The following is a 20,835-nucleotide window of genomic DNA, read 5'->3' as shown; positions in this document are numbered from 1 at the left end:
AATCACACACAAAACAGGGGAGTCAGGGAAATGTACTGCAGAAGGGAGGGGAAAAAAAGGTGTAACATTTAAAATCATAAAAATAAAAAATAAAATAAAATGGGGTTTGTGCATTTTCAAGAATTATTCTATGATGCTGTGCAGCTCCTGTGTGGTCCTCTTTTTCTGTCTTTCTCCCTTGCTCTTCCTCCTTCTCTCACACTCACTCGTCCCTCTTTTGTGGCTCTAAGCCTATGAGCTGGCTTGGGCCCTTCCTTACTACACACACCCAGCGGGGCTTTATAAAGGCAGGGCCGGAGGTCTCAGCAGCCACACTCTCTGCCTGTGCCTCCTCTGCCTTTACGTCTGCACTGAAAGCCTGTGTCAATTTCTCCAGCTTCCAGGTCGTGTGGAACAGAGATGCTGACACCACATTACAGGGTCCCCAGTCTCCTGGTTATCCTGCTGGGCCCCATCCTGATGCCTGCCAGCCGGGCCGCTATGGACAGCCAAGGTGAGGAGACGTCAGAGTTATTATTGCTGCCTGAGGTTGGGATATTAGTAGCACTTTGTGGGGAGGAAAATGGACACACAGACTCAAGCAGGTAACCTCAAACTGGGACTGTGAGTAAAGACAGACTGCTTTTGAAAATGCAGGTGTGTGGGTGCCAGTGGCTGAAGATGAACATAAGCTGGTGTCAGTGTATTTTTGTCCGTGTCTACTTGTTTATGTAAACTTTGGGATGGACTGTTTGTCTTTCCTTGTTTTAGTGTGTGGCAAAAGGAATTTTCTTTTTTAGCTTTGTTTTCCCCCCTAGAGCTTCTCCGTGAGCATGAATGGATAGATATCAAAGTGCCTTCAAGGCTGTTTTTATCACTTTGACACCTTTTAAGAAACCTGTTTTTCTTGTCTGAATCAAGGTAAAGTACATGTGCATATGTCAGGGCATTAACCTTAAAGAGAGAAAAATGTGTGCTCGCGCACACACATGAATTCTTATGAAGTTCTGCACATGGAAACCCCCCCACGCACAAACCCTAAACAGTCAGCCCCACACACATGCCTGCTTGTTTACCTGTAAATCTCTGAGATCTACTCATATCCAAGACTGCACCTACATCTCATTCATTCTTTCTCCATGCATGTTTCTATGGAGCAGCCCTGTATGAGATTGAGAAAGAGCCGGCATATTGGGATGCACAAGCAAGGGCGACACTGGATGCTGCGCTCAGATTACGTCCTCGGGAGCACCAGGCCAAGAACATCATCCTGTTCCTGGGTGACGGTAAGCTTCTGAGAAATCAATTTTAACCAGCATTCAGTGCTGGCACAGCTGTGGCTAAAGATTTAGTAGAAAATGCATTACTTTCAACTTCACTGACAAAAAGTGGATGATGTAACAGTATTTCTACATAATTATAAAACTGTTTTCAAAGTGGGCAAGCAATGTGAGGTTTTGGGGTTCTTGTGTTTTTTTTTGCCAAGACTAAACAGAAGGATCAAATATCATTCAGCAATTACCAACAAATATGGTTCAAATATTTGGGAAAATTAAGCTTGACTGCAGTGCTTTGGAACTTTATGGGCGAAATATAGAATAGGTGGAAAAAAATACTTGTACAGACATATGTTGGTGTAGCATTGTGATAGACATTTAAACTTTAAATGGCCGATTTTCATTTTTTAACACTACCTGCGCTGACAGGTCAGAGGCTGTGTTGTCTTGCAGTGAGGTGTTGGCAGCAGATCCTTTCATTCCTGTGGGTTGAAAGGTGAGGCTTCTGATAATCAGGCTTGCTCCGGTCTGCCCCAGAGATGCTCCATCAAGTTTTGGATCACGGGAGGTTGGAAGCCTTTGGCTCTTTGCTGTGCTCCACGAGCTGTTCCTGAACTTTTTCTTTCTGATGTCAATGGTTGTTAGATTGTTGGGCTGGTCACGTTGGTCAAAGACCGACGAACTGCAGGTGGGGGATGTGGATGACCTGTTAGTGGTTTTAATGTTGATGTGTGATCAGTGTACAGGAGGCAATGAAAATCTTTTGTCTCATTATCTCATTCAAAGCACTGGGCCACTTTTAAAACTGTATTTTTATGAATCTTCCATTGTGTCCGTAACTCAGATTTTATTTTAAGGAAAAGAACAAAATCACTGAGATCCACATCCTGAGAACAGCTGGTAGTTGGTTTGGCAGAAAAAAAATTATTTCCAGTCCACTGTGACCAGGCACACATGTGTCACAGTTTAGCACCTTTGCCTTTTCACAGATAGGATGCAATAGTAGAGGTCTTTATTGGAAGTCAGACATCAGCGATGCTGTTGTTGTTGGGTTTTGTTTTTTTTTTAATAGTGCAACAATTAGCAATGTTATAATTTCTATCTTGACCTTATAATGGCAGCATTGTCACACAGTTAGAGTATTCAAACCCAGAAACAATGATTCACAAATGTATTTATTAGGATTATTCTGTGTTCCATTTACCCTGGACGTTTGATGGTGGGCTTAGAGTGACTCCCACTCCTGAGTTAAGATGTTCCAGTAAGAAAGTCACAAAATCAAGGAAAATAAGTATTTGCTTTGTTCCTTAGCAATGTAGAGCCATTCATGTATCTGGTGTGTGACCCACTCAGCCATGGTGTCACCAGGTGCCACTCCAGTCAGCTGCCAGCTGGAAACTGAGGCTACAGTCTTTACATGCGATTTTTGACAACCCAAGATTGGAAATGTGCTGCCTGGTCTGATGAGTTTCGATTTCTGCTGCAAGATTCAGACGATAGGTCAGAATTTGGCATAAACAACATGAAAGCATGAATCCATTCTGCTTTGTATCAACAGTTCAGGACACTGGTGATGGAATAATGGTGTGGGGATATTTTCTTGCCACTGTTGTCACACAGTTTAAGTACCAGAACCCAGATGCAATGATACAAAACTGTGTAAGAGGCTTATACTGTACTGCATTTACCTCTGAAGACAGATGTCAGAGCTGGGAGCTGCGTTCCAGTAGTCATTTCGGAAAAGCGAGGAAAAACAGGATTTGTTTACTCTTTGTAAACACAAGATTTGTTTACTGTGTGTAAACACAAGATTTGTTTACTGTGTATACTTGTTTTTTGCCCTGAAACACACTGCCCCAGCACATTCATGTATGCATGAGGTTTATGTAGTGAGTTACAAATACATAGCAGTGATCCTACAGATCACAAGTTTTACAGTTTTACTAATGTTCCTATGCACATCCGCCATCTTGGATCATTAAATCAGGGTTAGTCGTGCCGTCCTGACTTTCTCAGTTGAAATTCTGATTTGAGGAAGCATTCCAGTCGAAGATTGTGACTGGGAACTTGGAAATTCCACTTTCCAACTTCAAATGGAATTCCCATTATTGACATAGCAGCATAGCACTGCTTCATCTGAGATTAATGTAGTTTCATCTAAAGAAAAAGAAATAAATCGGATAAAAATGTCAAACACAAACAAAAGTGTGCATTTTTTTTCTTTCGCACAGCTCTTACAGAGCCATTTGTTTCTTTTAGAGTGCATTGTTTGTTGTTAGCAGTTGTCTTTTAGCTATGCTGCTACATTAGTTGATACTCTAAGATAACTTAGTTATCTTAGAGTATCAACATCAGTGGGGGCGCCACCTTAAAGATCCACTCTTGAGATAACAAAGTGTCCTTCTGTAGCGCTGTAGTCTGACACTGCAACATCTACAGGCAGCTATTGACATTTGAGAATAATTTCCATCTGCATTAGATTTGGCTGGAAATTGTTCTGCCATTAATTGTTACTTTTATGACTGGTGAGGGATTAAATCAGTTTTGGTGGGAGAAGCTGATTAAAGGCACAAAGATGTGAGAATGTTTTTTGTGTTAAAGACAAACAATATCTGCTTTAAATCATACCCATCAAGTCGCATTTCTGGGTGGTCGGTGAGCAGAGTTTTCTTTACACATCTCTCCTGCCCTGCTTTGCCCTAAGCCTGTTCTTAATTTTATGAGTGTGACTTTTAAGGGAAACTTAAATGCACCACAGTAGGGTTTTTAAATACAATGGTAAAGGGCTTACAGCAGCAAAGGAAAACTTGTAGGCACCATAGCAAAAAACAGGCAACAAATTGATTGTTTAGTTAAGGAGGTACAATGCTTCGGGCTTCTCCAGGAGTGTTCAGATGCGTCATGGGTCAACCCTGTTTTTGACATTGCTTAGTAAATTGTGACAGTTTAAATAAAGCCTACAAGTTCCTGCATTTATACTGGAGAGCAACAAAAAGTTAAACATGCTTGTACTATTGAAAATCACTTTATCCATAAAAACCACCTAGACAGAAATGAAAACGAATGTGTTTGAAAAACTAACGGTAACCTCTGAGAACTAGAAGACAGACTGTTTCTTCAACAAAACATGTCACTGTGTTTTCACTTGAAAATATAAAATGTTAACGTTTTTTTATGTAACACATAAAAACAACAAAAGCTTAGGATTAAAGCTGGTCTGGTGAAATTTATGAATATCTAGATCTAGATCTAGATCTAGAATATCTAGATCTAGATCTAGATATTGGTGTTTCCATTTGAGAGTCTACAGGACATACACTGAGGCTGGGTTTTAGAAATACAACATGGTAACATGAGAAATGTTAACTGTGACAACTCTAACATCTAGTTTAAGGTGTGTGAAGTAAATGCATCACAGAAGCTAATGAGGAGCTGCTTCTCCCTTATTGTGTTCAAATAAAGTACAAGTGATTTACATAAGGTTGATTCATAATACAAGAAAGGATGGTTCACATCATCTAAAAGATTCGACTGGAACTTGAAATGTTAAAGTACTGTTCCTGTCTGTGTGATGATTGTATTTTACCTGAGCTACTGTGAATGTTGTAAAAGCACTGTGACGAAGAGAAAGTACGCATTTGGGTAAACTGAGCTGGAACTTCACATATTGTGAGTTTTTTTTTCTTTTCTTTGAGAAAACTCATAAACTCCTTGCTTATTTAAGTAAGTAATTCACACAGATATTATATGTTTAAAGGGTGAGCTTAACAGTCAAGGAAGTGTCCTCAATACAGCCTGTACACACTTTGACATAGATGTAAGAGGACTGATAAAAGAAGGTATAATAGTAAATAAAACAAATAGTTATGTCAATAACTTCTGTTCCCTGAAGGAGAGGAGCGAGGTACAACACATAAGTATGGGATATCACGCCCTCGCGTGTCCTGGCTGAAGAAACCTTTATTCATGCCCTTAAGGCAGATGACGTGTGATGACACGCGCACGACCCCGCCTGCACATATAGCCCCTGTCATCACAGTCATCCCTCAGTTCGATAGCCGCTCTTCACCAAGCCAAACTGCTCAGTGGGGCCACCTTGTGTTGTACCTCGTTCCTCTCCTTCAGGGAACAGAAGTTATAGACATAACTATTCGTTCCCTTTCAGTCGATTCACTCGGTACAACACATAAGTATGGGACATATATACACGCCCCACCGAACCGGAATCGGACCACCATATCCTTAGTGAGTGGTAGACCCAGCAGAAAGGACAGCATGAGCCACCGAAGGGGCCAAGGACTTGCTGCTAGAAGGCTGATTATCTCCGCATACCACGACCTTGTGGGCCACCAAGGGGCCACTAGAATCAGAGAGAGGGAATACCGATGCACTCGCTCTAGAACTGGAGATATCATTTCCACTGGGGGAAATGCATACACGTCTGGCCATTGGTGCGCTAGCACGTCCATGCCCAAGGGTGCATCATGGTCGATTATGGAGAAGAACAGGGGGCAGTGAGTATTTACCCTGGAAGCAAAAAGATCTATTTGTGCCTTGCCAAATAAATCCCAAATCTGAGCCACTACTTAAGGGTGTAACCTCCATTCTCTCACCAGAGGACCCCCCCTGGAGAGAAGGTCCAGCCCCAGGTTCAGGTGGCCCGGGACATGGGTGGCTCTTAGAGACAGAAAATGAACACTGCACCATAACAGCAGAGAGTGAGACAGCTTCAACAGGGGAAGAGAACATGTTCCTCCCTGCCTGTTTATGTAAGACACCACTGTTGAATTGTCCGTCCTGATTAAGACATGCTGGCCATCCAGGACTGGACAGAAATGCTTTAGAGCTAAGAACACTGCTAACAGCTCTAAGTGGTTGATGTGCAGCTCGCGCTGGGCTGCGGACCAGATCCCTCTCACTGATGCACCCTCGCAAAGCGCTCCCCACCCTCTTAGGGAAGCATCTGTGGACACCACCTTGCGAAACAACACCCTCCCAATCCGAGAGCCCTGATGCAGCAGCCTGGGCTCCCTCCAAGGACGGAGAGCTAGCATGCAAGACGCGGTTACCGGCAGCCTCCTCCGGAGGTGACGCGATGCACACAAACGGTGAGAGAGAGTCCAGCGTTGAAACGCTCTCATTTTTAACAGTCCAAGTGGCACCACGGCGATCATAGATGCCATCATGCCCAACAAGCTTAATATCGTCTGGAAACGCAGTCTGCTTCCCAGCTGAAACTGAGCGAGGCAGCGATGAAACGCGGCCACTCTGTGCTCCGACAAACATGCGCGGCTGGAAAGCGAGCATATTTTCAAACCGAGAAAAGTAATCTGCTGACTCGGGATTAGCGAGCTCTTTTGAAAGTTCACAGAGAACCCCAGTGTCTGAATGTGTCACAGAGAACCCCAGTGTCTGAATGTGTGACAGAACCAGCGACAGCTGTGTCTCTGCCTGCTCTCTGGAGCAAGCTACGAGAGCCCAGTCGTCTAGGTAGGCCAAGATGCGGATGCCTCTCTCTCTGAGGGGCGCTAGCGCTGCCTTGGCACATTTCGTAAAGGTGCGAGGAGCGAGCGACAGCCCGAACGGCAGCACTAAGTATTCATTGGCTACGCCCTCAAATACAAACCTCAGAAACTGCCTGTGTTTCGGGTGTATAGCCACATGAAAATAAGCATCTATTAGATCAATTGTTGCAAACCAATCTCCCGGGCCGACTGCATTCAATAGCTGTCTGAGTGTTAGCATCTTGAACCTGTACGTTCGTAGATACGTGTTCAAGACTCGCAGGTTGAGGATGGGACAAGGCCCTCCTTCTTTTTTTGGAACAACAAAATAATGGCTGTACCAACCTTTGTCTGTCTCCGAAGTGGGGACCACTCGTGTTGCTCTTTTCTGCAATAGCGCCTTTATTTCCTCTCTGAGTATCATGGCCGCCTCGGTGTTGACAGTCGTGTTTACAACTCTTTGGAAACGAGGCGGCTTGACCCGGTAACCCATGGCAATGGTTCGCAGCACCCACGGAGAGGGGGCACAAGTGCGCCACTGAGGGAAGTGAGCAGCCAGCCGGCTGACCTGCAGCACCGTCGGCGGGGCGTTGTCGCCCCCCAGTTTGTCTGCAGGGGACTGCATCACCTGCCTGACCTGGCTCATTCTGCCTGCAGGCTGAGCATTTGTGATTGTTTGAGAATAAACAACACTCTTTATTGATTGTAACATGGAAACATGTACATTCATACATTTTGTTGGAGGCACCTTTTCTCTATGTGGTCACCTGAACATTTAACACACCTGAACAGGGAGTGACCTGAGGCATTTTGTGTGCAGGAGTTTTGTGCTTGGGAGACAGTGTTAGGAAAGTGCAGCGCCTTCTGGGGCTGACAACCTGAACAGAACTTAAGCGGCACCTCTTGTGCGGCAACAGAGGGATAAAAACAGCGTCTCCCTGCTGCTGGACCCCTTCTCCACTCGAAACCACAGCTAGGAGGGCTGAGGCTGAGGTGTCGGATCCCGCCGGGGGCCCGAGGGTGGGCCTTTGCTCCAGGCCAACTGGCGTGGAGCTCATGCCAGAGGATGTGCTCTCGCTGGCGGCACACTCACTTCAGCAGTGGGTGCCGGTCTCTTGCCAGTCGTCAGAGCAGCGGTGGGCCTGTGAGAGCTAACTGCGGGCTTGGGCTTGGGCTGACATCTGGGGATGATGTCGCGTCCAAATATATAGCTCTGTCCCTATCCGGGACGTCAGAGAGGGTGAGCCACAGGTGCCCCTGCGCCACTACTGTCGACGCCATCCCTCTGCCCAGGGAGAGCACTGCACAGCGAGACGCACGGAGGATGTAATCTGTGGCGACTCTGACCTCGTTAAGAAGAGGTGCCAGCGGGATGTCATCAGGAACCAGCGATCCGAGCACCACCAGGCACATTGCCTGGTACATCTGGAGCATGGTGACGGAGCTCATGGCGTGAGCAGTGCCGGCCTGAGCCCAATAAATCTTCTCCAGCTGCGAAGCAGAGAATCTGCAGTACTTGGACGGCAGAGTTGCGGGGCCGCCGACACCATGGTTATGGGATAAGCAGCCAGAGACGGCTCCATAGGGGGTGGGTTAGCTAAGCCAGCCCCCTCGGCGCCGTCCAATTCCTTGTACTGTCCATAGCCGGGCACAGTGACGCGGGTAGACAGAGGTTTGTTCCATGCTGTTAGCTCGCAGAGAAAGTCTGGGAACATGGGAAGGCAGGAGGAGAGGGCCAGTCCACCTGCAGCTTCTCAGCAGCACGGCAAAACAGGGAAAAAAAGAGAGGTGTCATCGTGGCCGACCGGCGTAGCAGCGGCGGCACATTGGGCCGACAATGAACTCTCCTGCTCATCCTCCGACAAACCATGGATATCCAGGCCAATGTCCAGTACGTCATCGTTTTCCTAGGGAGCGCTGGCGGGCTTCAACCCAGGCTGAAGCCCGTCAGCGCTCCTGCATGGTTTCGGCTCGTCATCGGCTAACCCGTCAACATATTCCATGTGGTCAGCCCAGCTAATTGTGGGGACATCGACCGGAAAATCCTCGTCTTCGGACTCGGATGAAGCCGGGGCTCCATACTCGGAAAGGAGAGGGTCATGCCGTGCGACAGCCAAGCGTCCCAGCACTTTTTCCACAAACGTCACCCGTCTTTCCAGGGTCGAGCGCCGGAGCTGGCGACAAAACGCACAGGCTTCGGGCCCCAGGCAGACAGGGCAGGCATCGTGCTGGTCGCTGTCGTGCAAAGAGAAACTGCATCCCTGAGGACAGGGGTGAACAGAAGATTTCTGCTTTGCTCGCTTCGGTTTGGAGTCCATTCCAAAACGCAAAGCAAAATGCTGCACGGGAAAAAACTTGAAATTAGTGCTCCGCGGGCAGCCTACACACCAACTGCGTGGTGGAGGCTAACACCAACAGGGGCAGTTAAGCTAAGTTCAAGTCGGCAGACAATGGAGCTAACTACCAGCAGCTAGCTAGCCCAACTCAGCAGAGGTGTTCTCAGCGAGGTGAAGAGCGTAAGAACTGAGGGATGACTGTGATGACAGCGGCTATATGTGCAGGCGGGGGCCATGCGCCTACCACTCACTAAGGATATGGTGGTCCGATTCCGGTTCGGTGGCTGCTCTGCGGGGCGTGTATATATGTCCCATACTTATGTGTTGTACTGAGTGAATCGACTGAAAGGGAACGAACAGTTATGTCTATAACTTCTGTTCCCTGAAGGAGAGGAACGAGGTACAACACAAGGTGGCCCCACTGAGCAGTTTGGCTTGGTGAAGAGCGGCTATCGAACTGAGGGATGACTGTGATGACAGGGGCTATATGTGCAGGCGGGGTCGTGCGCGTGTCATCACACGTCATCTGCCTTAAGGGCATGAATAAAGGTTTCTTCAGCCAGGACACGCGAGGGCGTGATATCCCATACTTATGTGTTGTACCGAGTGAATCGACTGAAAGGGAACCAAAAATGTTAATTGAGTCATTTGATTTATTCTAAACTGCAACATTACTTTCTGTAATACCATTTTTGTGACTTAACATTCTCACTTCCAGATGATTGTTGTTGTAATTTGGTGACATATAGATAAAAATGAACTGAAACCTCTGCTTACTAAGGGGTCCTTTTCATGGTTAGTGTGCAATGAAACAAAAGGAAAACTTAAATTTCACTGTAACCCTTAATGGTTTTGTGTAGAAAAGGGCAGTTTGGAAGTTTAAATGACATTACAATTGTTGTACATTACTCTAAAACCAAAGCTATAAGATTGACTTTAAGATTACAACCTGATTTCAAACATAATCTAACATAAACATTCTTACCCCTGGAAAAAGCTCTAAGATATTAACAGAATATGCCAAATGAGATACAGGATGGCAAAAAATCTTAAAATGAGCTCTTTTGAGCTCTTTTTCATTAGAACAGTAAAGTACCACAACAAAGAATAAGTGCACATATGAGTAACAGGTATCACTGCTTTAGAGTTTTCTTGTGTTGCATGCAAAACTCTTTCTTAGTCTCCTCTCGGCATTTTCTTATTTAAACACTGGTGACTAAGAATCAGTCTCATTGAAATGTATAAATGTATCCATCACCTTTTGAATGTGTGCCATGAACAATTAAGGCATTTCTCAAGAAATAACAAGGGGAATCGAGCCCCCTTACTATCAACCTTATAAAATGTCCAGTGAATGTGTATAATGTAGACTGACCACGTCAGTGACCTTTGGTCGTCAATCACTGTCTCGCAGGAATGGGCGTGTCCACAGTGTCAGCAGCTCGAATCCTGCGAGGTCAGATGGATGGTGGATCTGGAGAAGAGACGATACTAGCCATGGACACCTTTCCATACGTGGCCCTCTCTAAGGTGACAAAACAGCACTGCTGACCTGCAGGTCATCAGTTATTATTCATCAATTAATTATTCATGTGTAGAAAGAAATTCAAAATAGCCAGTAAAGTGTCATCCTATAACCTCAGCTGCACTTCAAATGTATTTTACATTTTGTATTTTATTAATAGTTCTTCTAAGTTGCTTTCTCCACTCATGAGAAGTAGAGTAACTTTTCCAATGTGTGCTCTTGTTCTTCTGTGGCCTGTACTGAACTGTATCCACTCACATTACATCTAATGTTCTTTTTTTTTTTTAACTTTTTTTCTCTAGAGTTGGTCAGTTGGTTGCTAGGAAAAATGCTTTTATGTAATTCCTTGGAAGGTTGGAATACATATTAACCAGTAAATAGCTCTGTATTTTCAAACCTGCAGTAAAACATTTCTTACTGTGTTTGAAAATTATTGCATTTTACTGTTACATTATCCTAAAAAAGGTGTTCCTCCTGGTGAAGAAAGTGACAAAGCAGGGGGGAATTTTCACACAAATTTCAAAACACATTCCAGGTTAGCAACAGCTCACAGAAACATACCTTTTCTCTGTGGCCTTTGAATTTTTCCCCACTTTCACTCACATTCTTGTAAAATGTGCGTGTGTGTTTGAGTGTGTGTTTATGGTAGAAATACAGTCACCTGGTAAATCAGTACAGAGACATGAAGTAGAACTATCATAGAGACAAAGACAGATTTGCACTGCAGGTGAATACCCCTTTATAAGGAAGGCTGATCAGGGGCTTGAACGTGTCTTTTTATTCACATGCTTCGTTCCCTTAACACGACACATGCCACTCAAACTCTCACGTGAAAAAAAAAATCCTAATGCAATCAACAGCTGAAGTGAAAATGCTGACACTGTGGTAGAAAATGTGAACACAGATTTAAACTCATCATCCTGGATTGAACATAATCCCTAAATCACTGTGTGGTTGAAAGAAGGAATCAGTGTTTAGTGTCTTTGGTGCCTCTGATATCCCAACCTATAATCAAAAAGAGAACATATCTGATATAACACATTCTAGCTGGCTCCATCTTTTAGATCATCCCCAGAAACTTTTGCAACTTAAGTGACAGTCATTTCAACTTAACACATTAGAACATGAAGCACATTCAAGCAATTTTTCTCAGGGGAGAAGCAAAAATGCTACTTTCAATATGCAGTGAATGCATAAAATATCTCAGCTCCCCAAATGTGCATGTGCAGATTTCACTTCTAAAAATAATGACATGGTCCATCTGTGTTTGATGCTATCCTGTTTTAATGCTGTTTTTGTTTCTACTCTGTAGACCTACAGTGTGGACAAGCAGGTAGCAGACAGTGCCAGCACTGCTACAGCCTACCACTGCGGTGTGAAGGCCAATGCAAAGACAGTAGGACTCAGCGCTAAAGCGGTGGCCTACGAGTGTAACACCACCTTTGGTAATGAGGTCTACTCAGTTCTGCGGCGCGCTAAAGCACAAGGTAAAGACAGTTGATTGCTTGGTCAAGTAGTGAGTTTGCTGTGTAAAGGACAGGTCAACCAGTTTGTTTTCTGATCTTAAGATATGTAATGCTTTAAAATAAAATATGTGGAATAAAGCAATAATCTGACAAGCTACTTCAGTGTTGCTTGCCAATTACGGTTCAACGTTCAAAAAATATATATACAGTTAGGAGAACCACCCACGCTGATCTGCCTTGACCTTTGTGCCTGTGGTCACTTTATGACATGCAATTTGTGCAGGGTTGTCTGTCAAGGCATGTGCATGTTTCAAGTGAATTTGCATTGTTGTTTGCAAATGTTTGCTAATGTTGTCGTGTCACAACATTAGATTGAGTTTGCTATATTTTTGTCACATATATGTTTATTTGCATCATGTGTCGATATACTAAATCGTTTAATGCACCCTTGGCTGCAGGGTAAGGCCCCGGTAAACCAAATATGGCTGAGGTAACACAGACCACTAATGTTTTCTTCATAGAGGTCTACACATAGTCTAGTTCAGGGGTTGGCAACCTGCGGCTCCGGAGCCGCATGCGGCTCTTTAGTCCTTTTAGTGCGGCTCCGCGTGGTTTGGGAAAATAAATTATTTTTTTAAGTAATTAGCTGAAGTGTATTTTATTTATGTTAGTTCTTTTTTAACTTCTATTAGTTTTTGATCGCTCAAAATAAGCGTCACACTTGTGGAAGCCGGTGTACCCGCCGAAACGCCGTGCATTTATTGAGACTTTCAACCCCAGGTAAGCCAATTATGGATCTTCGGATCTACATTATGTCAGCAGCTGTTCTCCACCGTGAACTATATTAAAAACAAACACCGCTCACGCCTCATAAATGACAGCTTACAGTCCTGCGTAAAGATGAAAGTCACTTCGTACAGCCCCGATTTGCAGACGCTGTGCGCAGAGGTTCAGGAGCAGAAGTCCCATTGTAAACATATCACGGCAGACCCGACGATGTTTCCATGAACATGCTTTTCAGCATCTCTTTATTGACCACTTTTCACACACGGTTGCTGTACACATACATCCGGTGTTAAAGCTCACAGCCCGACACATACCAACACAACAGCATAGATAGCACAGACGTTAAGGTGGCGAGGCGTGATTGCTGGTGCCGCTCCGGTGCGTCCGCCTATTTTTCATTTTTCAGCAGCATGGTGCTTTTTTTCCAATTATTTTTTTAAAAAATCTGGTCAAGGCTCCAAAAGCCCAAAGGTGATATAAAGGTGGCGGCTCACAACAGTTTTTGTTTGCTACATGGATCATTTTAGTTCAGCTGGGTGTCTTTCCTTTTGTTATATTTCTTTAAGAGTTTAAAATGTGTTAATTACATAAATAAAATGTAATTTTCTCTGTAGCACTTCATGGATTTAAGCAACACACCTTAGTTGTTCACACAAAGCATAAAGGTAAAAAAATATGTATATATACATATATACAGTGTTATCTTCATTTTAGGTGTCAAAAAGTATTTGCGGCTCCCAGTGTTTTCTTTTGCGTGGAAATCGCATCCAAATGGCTCTTTGGGTGCTAAAGGTTGCTGACCCCTGGTCTAGCTGCTCAACTAGAACTAAATTGCCTTGGGAGACCCTGATGGGGGCAAATTGCCTCCAATAACATAACTGCTGGAGATCCCTAGGGCACCAAAACCACCCCACCATGATAAGGTGTTCATTAAGTGGATTGTTCTTTTAAGGCAATTTTTTAAAATTGTTCTTCTATAATTATCAATAAATAAACAAACATGGAACCATCAAACCTGTCCACAGAGATAATGTATTGTACTGTGTTGTACTGTTACAAATGTAGTGTTGACAGCAGTAACTACAACAAATTCTATGAGCGTAACTGCTCGAAAACTCCAAATCTCACCTCCCTCTATCAAAATCATCTCACCATTGTCACCAATAAAACAGATAGTTCTTAGAATTGGAGTTCTCTGGCACAGAAGAAGACACAAACCCATTTCTAACAAATTCCAAAACTATTTGGTACAAAGTACACAAAAAAATATAATTTGTATCATAAAAATAATCATCTTTATGCTTTAATTCCAAAATAAAAGTTGGTACACAGACTGTGTGAGGGGCTCAGGGGTTGAGAAATGGTGTCAGAACACAAGATAATTTATTTGAAAGAGGTGATTTCATTTTATATGTTAGACTTTCTTGCTGAGACCCGTCTGTCAAACCTGCAGCTCGAAGTCTTCTCTTCACAGTTAAACTGAGACTTGCTTACTGCAACCACTATTAAGCTGTGCTTGAAGCTGTTGTCCTGTGAGCTGTCTGTCATGCAACCTGTTAACTCTCAGAAACTTGTCCTCTGATTCAGTTGCTGCTTTGGGTCTGCCAGATCTCTACCTGACAGAGTGTGCCCCAGTTTCTGAGTGCCTTGTGATGGTGAAGGAAACTGTACTCATTGACACATTGACTTTTTTTGCATTTTCTCTGTGGGAAAGACCTATATTTTGAAGTGTTACGATGGTCTGTCTCTCTTCCATTATTAATAGCCTATTTCTTGCCATTTTGTAGCAACACTTTACTTTCTGTAGTACAATACTGTTCAACTGATGCTCATGAGGGTATGGTACCACAGTGTGTTCCAACACACTTTTATGCAGACAGATGGGGTTGTAAGTAATCCAGAAAAGTTGGAACACCTGTAGGACTTAGTAGCACCAGCTTCTAAGGCTTCATCAACCTCCACTGCTGCCGAACAGCTTTAAATTGTTAACCCATTTTGTGTTCCATGAAAACAAAACATTTTGTATAATTCTGAAAAGTACATTACTTTTGGTTTTGGGTAATCTTACCTTTTTTTCTTTTCTTTTCTTTTTCTTTTTTACATCTGGCAATTCACTATTTACTTTTGTACCATTTCAAATTATTCATTGGACTTGAACAACTTAAACAGCAATAACTGGAAGAATTAGGGTGTTTTAAAACCTTTGACCGGTAGTGTGAACTCCTGGATGTACTGTATTCTATCCATTTTTCATTTGCAGTTTTCTATTGTTTTTCAGGTAAATCAGTAGGAATAGTGACCACCACCCGTGTCCAGCATGCTTCCCCAGCAGCCGCCTACGCCCACTCTGTCAGCCGCAGCTGGTACAGTGATGCAGATCTGCCTTCCAGTGCTCGCGAACATGGTTGCGTCGACATTGCCACCCAGCTAGTCACCAATGTTGACATTGATGTAAGAAAGAAAAATTGTTTGGCTCTTTTCAATCAACAAATAAGATATAACATCAATTGTCAGTGTAGCTATTATATAATAGGGTTTATTTAAATACTTTTATATAAATTGGTAGGGACCAGATAATTCTTTTATTATGCCCTGACGTTTAAAATCTTGGCCTGGTCTGTCTAGACTTTCACTAGATAGATCAGGCTGCACCCACCTGTTAAACAGGCCTCCTGGCCACCTCTTGCCTCCTTTGTTGAAAGGGTCACTCCCAGAGGCAGAGGGCTGTGAGGCACCGCCCAGCGGGAAACGCTCTACAGAGAACCAAACTTTTTTCTTTTGAGTTCTGTATGTCCATTCAGGCACAGTCCATACTTGATCTGTAGGCAACTCAGAAGTGGAGGTCAGGGTGTGTGTGTGTGTGTGTAATTTCATATGACTCTACTTGATGAGAGCAGTACACGAACACTTTAAAGCAAAGATTGTAAGCTCGATCAGCCCTGTTAGAACCCTGTTAGAACCCTGTTTTGCTGCACCACCTTCTATAAAATTGCAATAAATAAATAAATAAATAAATAATGGAATTGATCTTGTTGGCCTATCTTTAATTGCCATATACAAATGAGCACTCTGTGTTCCCAGTTATTTTCCATTGTGATTTCCAGAGTTCATGACTTTATCGTTTTATTTCGATTATCCTGTCAGATTATAATTAACAATAACTTTAAGGTCAGTACAAAGAAATATGAGGAAAGTTGGAAAAGCCAAACATCTTTGTGGTTCTGCTTGTTGTTGTTTTTTAAAGGTGATTCTCGGTGGAGGCAGGATGTACATGACTCCAAAAGGCACCCCAGACCCAGAGTACCCTACCTCCAACTCCCGCAAGGGGGACCGCAAAGACAAGAGGAACCTCATTGATGTGTGGCTAAAGGCTAAACCAGTAGGATTATTGACAATTATTGTGCAAATATTTCCTCAATTCCCCCACGACAGCTCACAGAGTCACGTTTCCTCTGGTTTGTGTTTCAGAACAAGAAATCACACTATGTTTGGCACAGGAAGGAGTTTGATGAGATAAATGTTAAAAATACTGACCGACTCATGGGTGGGTAACTAATATTGGGTCTGCTAATGAGCAGATACAGACTTACTGCAGAATATTAAATATATTAACATTGGTAGAAAGGTAGGGAAAAATTTAGTCATAAACCTGTTTACATATATCTAAGTTATTAAATCTTATAAATGCCTTAGAAAGAAGAGGAGTCCACTTAACCCAACTTTAATCTTTATAGACATGTAAATACTTATGATGTTGACTAGTATCATCTCTTACTGCTTTGGTGATAAAACAACACAGTGTGCATGACAGCAATGCAGCCGCCAATAGCTCAGAGGTGTTATCATCTTGTTATCAATGTTATGCATATTACCCACTTGTATGATAAATTTAGAAAATTAGATCTGCTGCATTTAAAGGTGTTCTTACTTTTAAAACAAGCCATCACAGAGAAGGCTTGACTAGCAGCTAGCAATTATTTCTTTAAAACTGTTAACTGCCTTATATATAACTTAAATGAGCAAGTGTACCAATTCTTAGATAGATTTTCATATTAATGATCTGAGATTGCAGTGCTGATTTTAACTCTACAGACGGGGTCAGAAGGTTTAGCTGTTCAACTCTAACATATTTTGAAATTGACTTTCAGTTTCCATTTTTTTTTTTTTTTTTTTTTTTTGTTCTAACTGACAGTTTGGATTAACCACAACATTGCTGTGTGCTGCTGCATATTTTTTATTCATTTTGGTCCAACATGAACATTTTCTTCTTGTTTGTTCGTGCTTCTAGGTCTGTTTGAGCCCAAAGACATGAGATTTGAGGTTTTCCGAAATAGCACGCGTGATCCATCCATTGTGGAGATGACAGAAAAGGCTATTCAAATACTGAAGAAAAATCCAAAAGGATATTTCCTGTTTGTGGAAGATGAGTGCAATAAAACAATTTTGTAATGTAAAATCTCAGCAAGCACACTCATTTAATTATTTAGCTTGTGGATCCAGTTTAATGAGGTTTAATTCCTTAAGTTGCAAGACAATGAAATAAATATTAAATGTCTAAATCTCTTTTCTGTTATCTGTTACGAGGGAGAATCGATCACGGTCACCACGATGGCATTGCCAAACTGGCACTGACAGAAGCTGTGATGTTTGACCGTGCCATTCATCGTGCTGCACAGCTCACCAGAGAATCAGACACACTGACTGTGGTCACTGCTGACCACTCTCATGTCTTCACCTTTGGTGGCAACACGGCTCGAGGAAACCCCATCTTTGGTATGACTCAAAGCACTGCCACGTGAAGGCATTGTGGGTTCAAACTAGCATGAAAATCATGCCCTGGTGTGTGAAATTAAAAGTACAAGGGGCGAAAAAAGGGGTAAAACAAAAAAAGGGTGCAGACGGACCACTTGTGAAGAATACTGGAACTAGCCTCTTCCTTACCTACATTCTTTTTATTTTTATTATTCAGGATTAGCCCCAAAGAAAGCTGACGACCAAATGCCTTTCACTAGCATCCTGTATGCCAATGGCCCGGGTTACGTCCATATAAATGGAACTAGAGAGAACATCACTTTGGTGGATTACTGTAAGTACAGATTAATATCTTTCAGCTGTGGCACTCGTCTGTGCTGATGTGTACACAGACACCTTGAAGCGATGCGGTTATGGTTGGCTTGTGCATGTTTCTCTAGGGAGCAGAGATAAATTATGATGGTCATTTTATTTACGGATTCATGGTTCTGTCTTCTGTTTAGTTCTTTGCACAGGTCTCCTGTACTTTGGAAGGTTAACAGCAATGTTCCTTGTCCTACACTGTGTGTTTTTTGTCATTGAACAAGTGTGTGTAACTTAAGGTGAAAAAAATGCCTTCTCTTTTTAATATACTTGTTCTGGGAACCAGTGTACACTCAGCCCACCTGGCACCTATCCCCTGCAAGTCAACATCTATATGATTAATGTAAGCGTATGAGGCCAAAAAGTTTTTGTGAGATGTAGAGATAAAAGAGAATAAAGGTTCAACCTTTGCACAATGCTTAAAAGGCCCCTTTAACCAGAGCAAAACAAAGACTGCAGTCATTTTCCAAATACATCCACTGGGGGTATTTTTACACGCTTTGCTTCGCGTTAGTCGCTGAATCAAAGGGATTTAGATTCCTTTCTGGTTTGTGAAAATTATATTATTAAGTTTGATTAAATAAATTACAGAGGATTTGAAAAACACAGTTGTGCCACAGGATACATGAGGAAAGTGTGATAATAGTGCAATCTAATGTATGTCTCTTATCCCAATGACAGTTTATGAATTTGTAAGTAAGGTAGAGTGTATAAGGTCATCATGGTGAATTAATGGAAACGCTGAAACATCTACTTATTCTGAAAGGTTGTTTGGTGATTGGCTACACATTTTTTTTGTTTAGATGATGAGGAGTACATGCAGCAGGCTGCTGTGCCACTGGATGCTGAGACACATGGTGGGGAGGATGTGGCCATCTATGCCAAAGGACCAATGGCTCACCTGTTCCATGGTGTAAAGGAGCAGAATTATGTGGCACATGTCATGGCCTACGCTACCTGTTTGGAGCCTTACACAAACTGTCCTCCTCACACGCACCGTCACACTCATTCCTCCTCTGGCTCTGTGAACACACCTTCCAGCCTCTTGTTTTTCCTTCTCTGTGTTCTCTTGTTGTTCAGATGACCCCGCCCAATCCGGCACACGTGTTACTTTGTATAAATGTAGCAATATGCACTAAACACTCGCAGGGTATGCATGTGCACTGTATGTGCACAGGCTGTCAACTTAGAATCCAGGGATAAAAGTACTGTATTTCTTAAGAGAAAAAAAGATTCTCTGTACGTCCATATTTACATGCACAGTTAACCAAACATGCATGCAAGCGTAGGCTTAACTTGCATGTGCTAACTCTATTCAGGTGCATACCAACAGCTATGCAGGAACCTCAAGCTACTACATATGCAAATTAACCATAATTCATATGTAAACAGCCCTCCGTGTGTTTCCACTGCAGAGCCATCAAAACTTGTTGTATTTTATTAAAGGCAATTACAGCCTATATGTACATATGTGACATCTAACATGCACTAACTTTTTTCATTATTAAGTGTGAGTTTTGCCCATTATGTTTTTTCTCCAGTTAAATACATTCAGTGTAATCTAAAGCTTTGGACAGCATAAACTGAAACAAACAGATTTGAGCTCATTTTTTTCTATTGGCCACGTATACAGGGCACAGAGCTGTAACATGATCATCACTGTCCAGGTGAAATAAAATACGATAATGTAATCCTGAATTATGAGCCGTCATGGCGAGTACCAGCGTTATCAGACCTGAGAAGAAATCAGAAAGACTGCATTAAAATATCAGCCCTTCATTATGTGTCTTGACCTTAATAGCTCCTAACCTTTTATGTTTCTCTGTTAAATTGCCTGTCACTTGATACCATAATCTATTGGATTGTAAACGAATGTATTTTATAAGCAAGTTGAAAATGTATTTTCATACTATTTCTTTTCCTACAGATGTGTAGGCATAGAACATCTGGTTTTCTTTGTAAAATCGTTCTCCATTTGATAGAAAATATTTTGGGTAATGCCCAACTTTATGGGTCATTTCATTTAATAAAGATTGCCAAGAAAGAGCATATGTGTTTTTACATTTTCTGGATTGGCTGTGTTCCAGAGTAAGCGTATTACATTGTTGCCCAAACTTTTAAGAAAAGATTTAGATACTGATGCTAACATTTTGAATGTGGAAACTGAAACTCCTGTTAAGCCCTCCAACAGAGTCTGTGAAATAATGATAAAATAAAATAAATAATAATACAATTATCAGGCTCACTTACATGTATTTCCCTGTAAGAAATGAAATTTTGACATTGTAAAAGTGTATTCCACTGAATCTTTCAAAATCTTCCTGTTTTAATAAAACTGTTTTCTGCAATAAGCCCAAACCTGGTCCAAACAACCAAAGCCAGTGGATATAAAAGAATGAACATTTTTAAACCACTTTCTGAAAACGTCACACAGATGTGTGATCAAAGCCACCTGTACACACACACTCATGGCTCAGTTAATTGTACCACAAATTAAAATAAACAACTTTCAACAATTTGTGAAAATTGGACCACTTGACCATAAAGTACAGTAAACAGATTTTTAACACTGCAATGTAAAAGTGTGGAAGAGTGAAAAACAAAAACAAATCAGTAAATTTTATGCATATCACACTGATTTATGGTAGCTATAGACAAGAGTGATTAAAGCTATTGCTGGTAAACATTTATCAGATGGTGCTTTTTATTGCAGCTGTCTGTACTCGGGCTGACAAACTAATAAACACATCTTAGCTCAATCATCCAGATAAGTAAATCTCCAATCTGGACGTTTCTGTGGGATCAAGGAACTCACCTCACAGCCCATTGTTCCTTCAGTGGTGCAAG

The 20,835-nt window shown here is 42.4% G+C and overlaps 1 protein-coding gene across 1 annotated transcript; it reads left to right on the top strand.

Moving 5' to 3' along the window:
* Positions 1–330: 330 nt before the first annotated feature.
* Positions 331–20,175, top strand: alpi.1 (alkaline phosphatase, intestinal, tandem duplicate 1). The gene is made up of 11 exons (XM_026143430.1): positions 331–493; positions 1,140–1,265; positions 10,511–10,626; positions 11,934–12,108; positions 15,152–15,324; positions 16,118–16,252; positions 16,342–16,417; positions 17,162–17,296; positions 17,455–17,646; positions 17,843–17,959; positions 18,792–20,175. The coding sequence occupies exons 1-11, from the start codon at positions 400–402 to the stop codon at positions 19,070–19,072; spliced, it is 1,620 nt and encodes a 539-aa protein (XP_025999215.1). The 5' UTR covers positions 331–399; the 3' UTR covers positions 19,073–20,175.
* The last annotated feature ends 660 nt before the right edge of the window (positions 20,176–20,835 follow it).

Source organism: Astatotilapia calliptera, chromosome 15, assembly GCF_900246225.1.
Source record: "Astatotilapia calliptera chromosome 15, fAstCal1.2, whole genome shotgun sequence".
NCBI lineage: Eukaryota > Metazoa > Chordata > Actinopteri > Cichliformes > Cichlidae > Astatotilapia > Astatotilapia calliptera.
The sequence above is the reverse complement of the archived record's forward strand: the minus strand, read 5'-3'. Positions and strand labels throughout refer to the sequence as shown.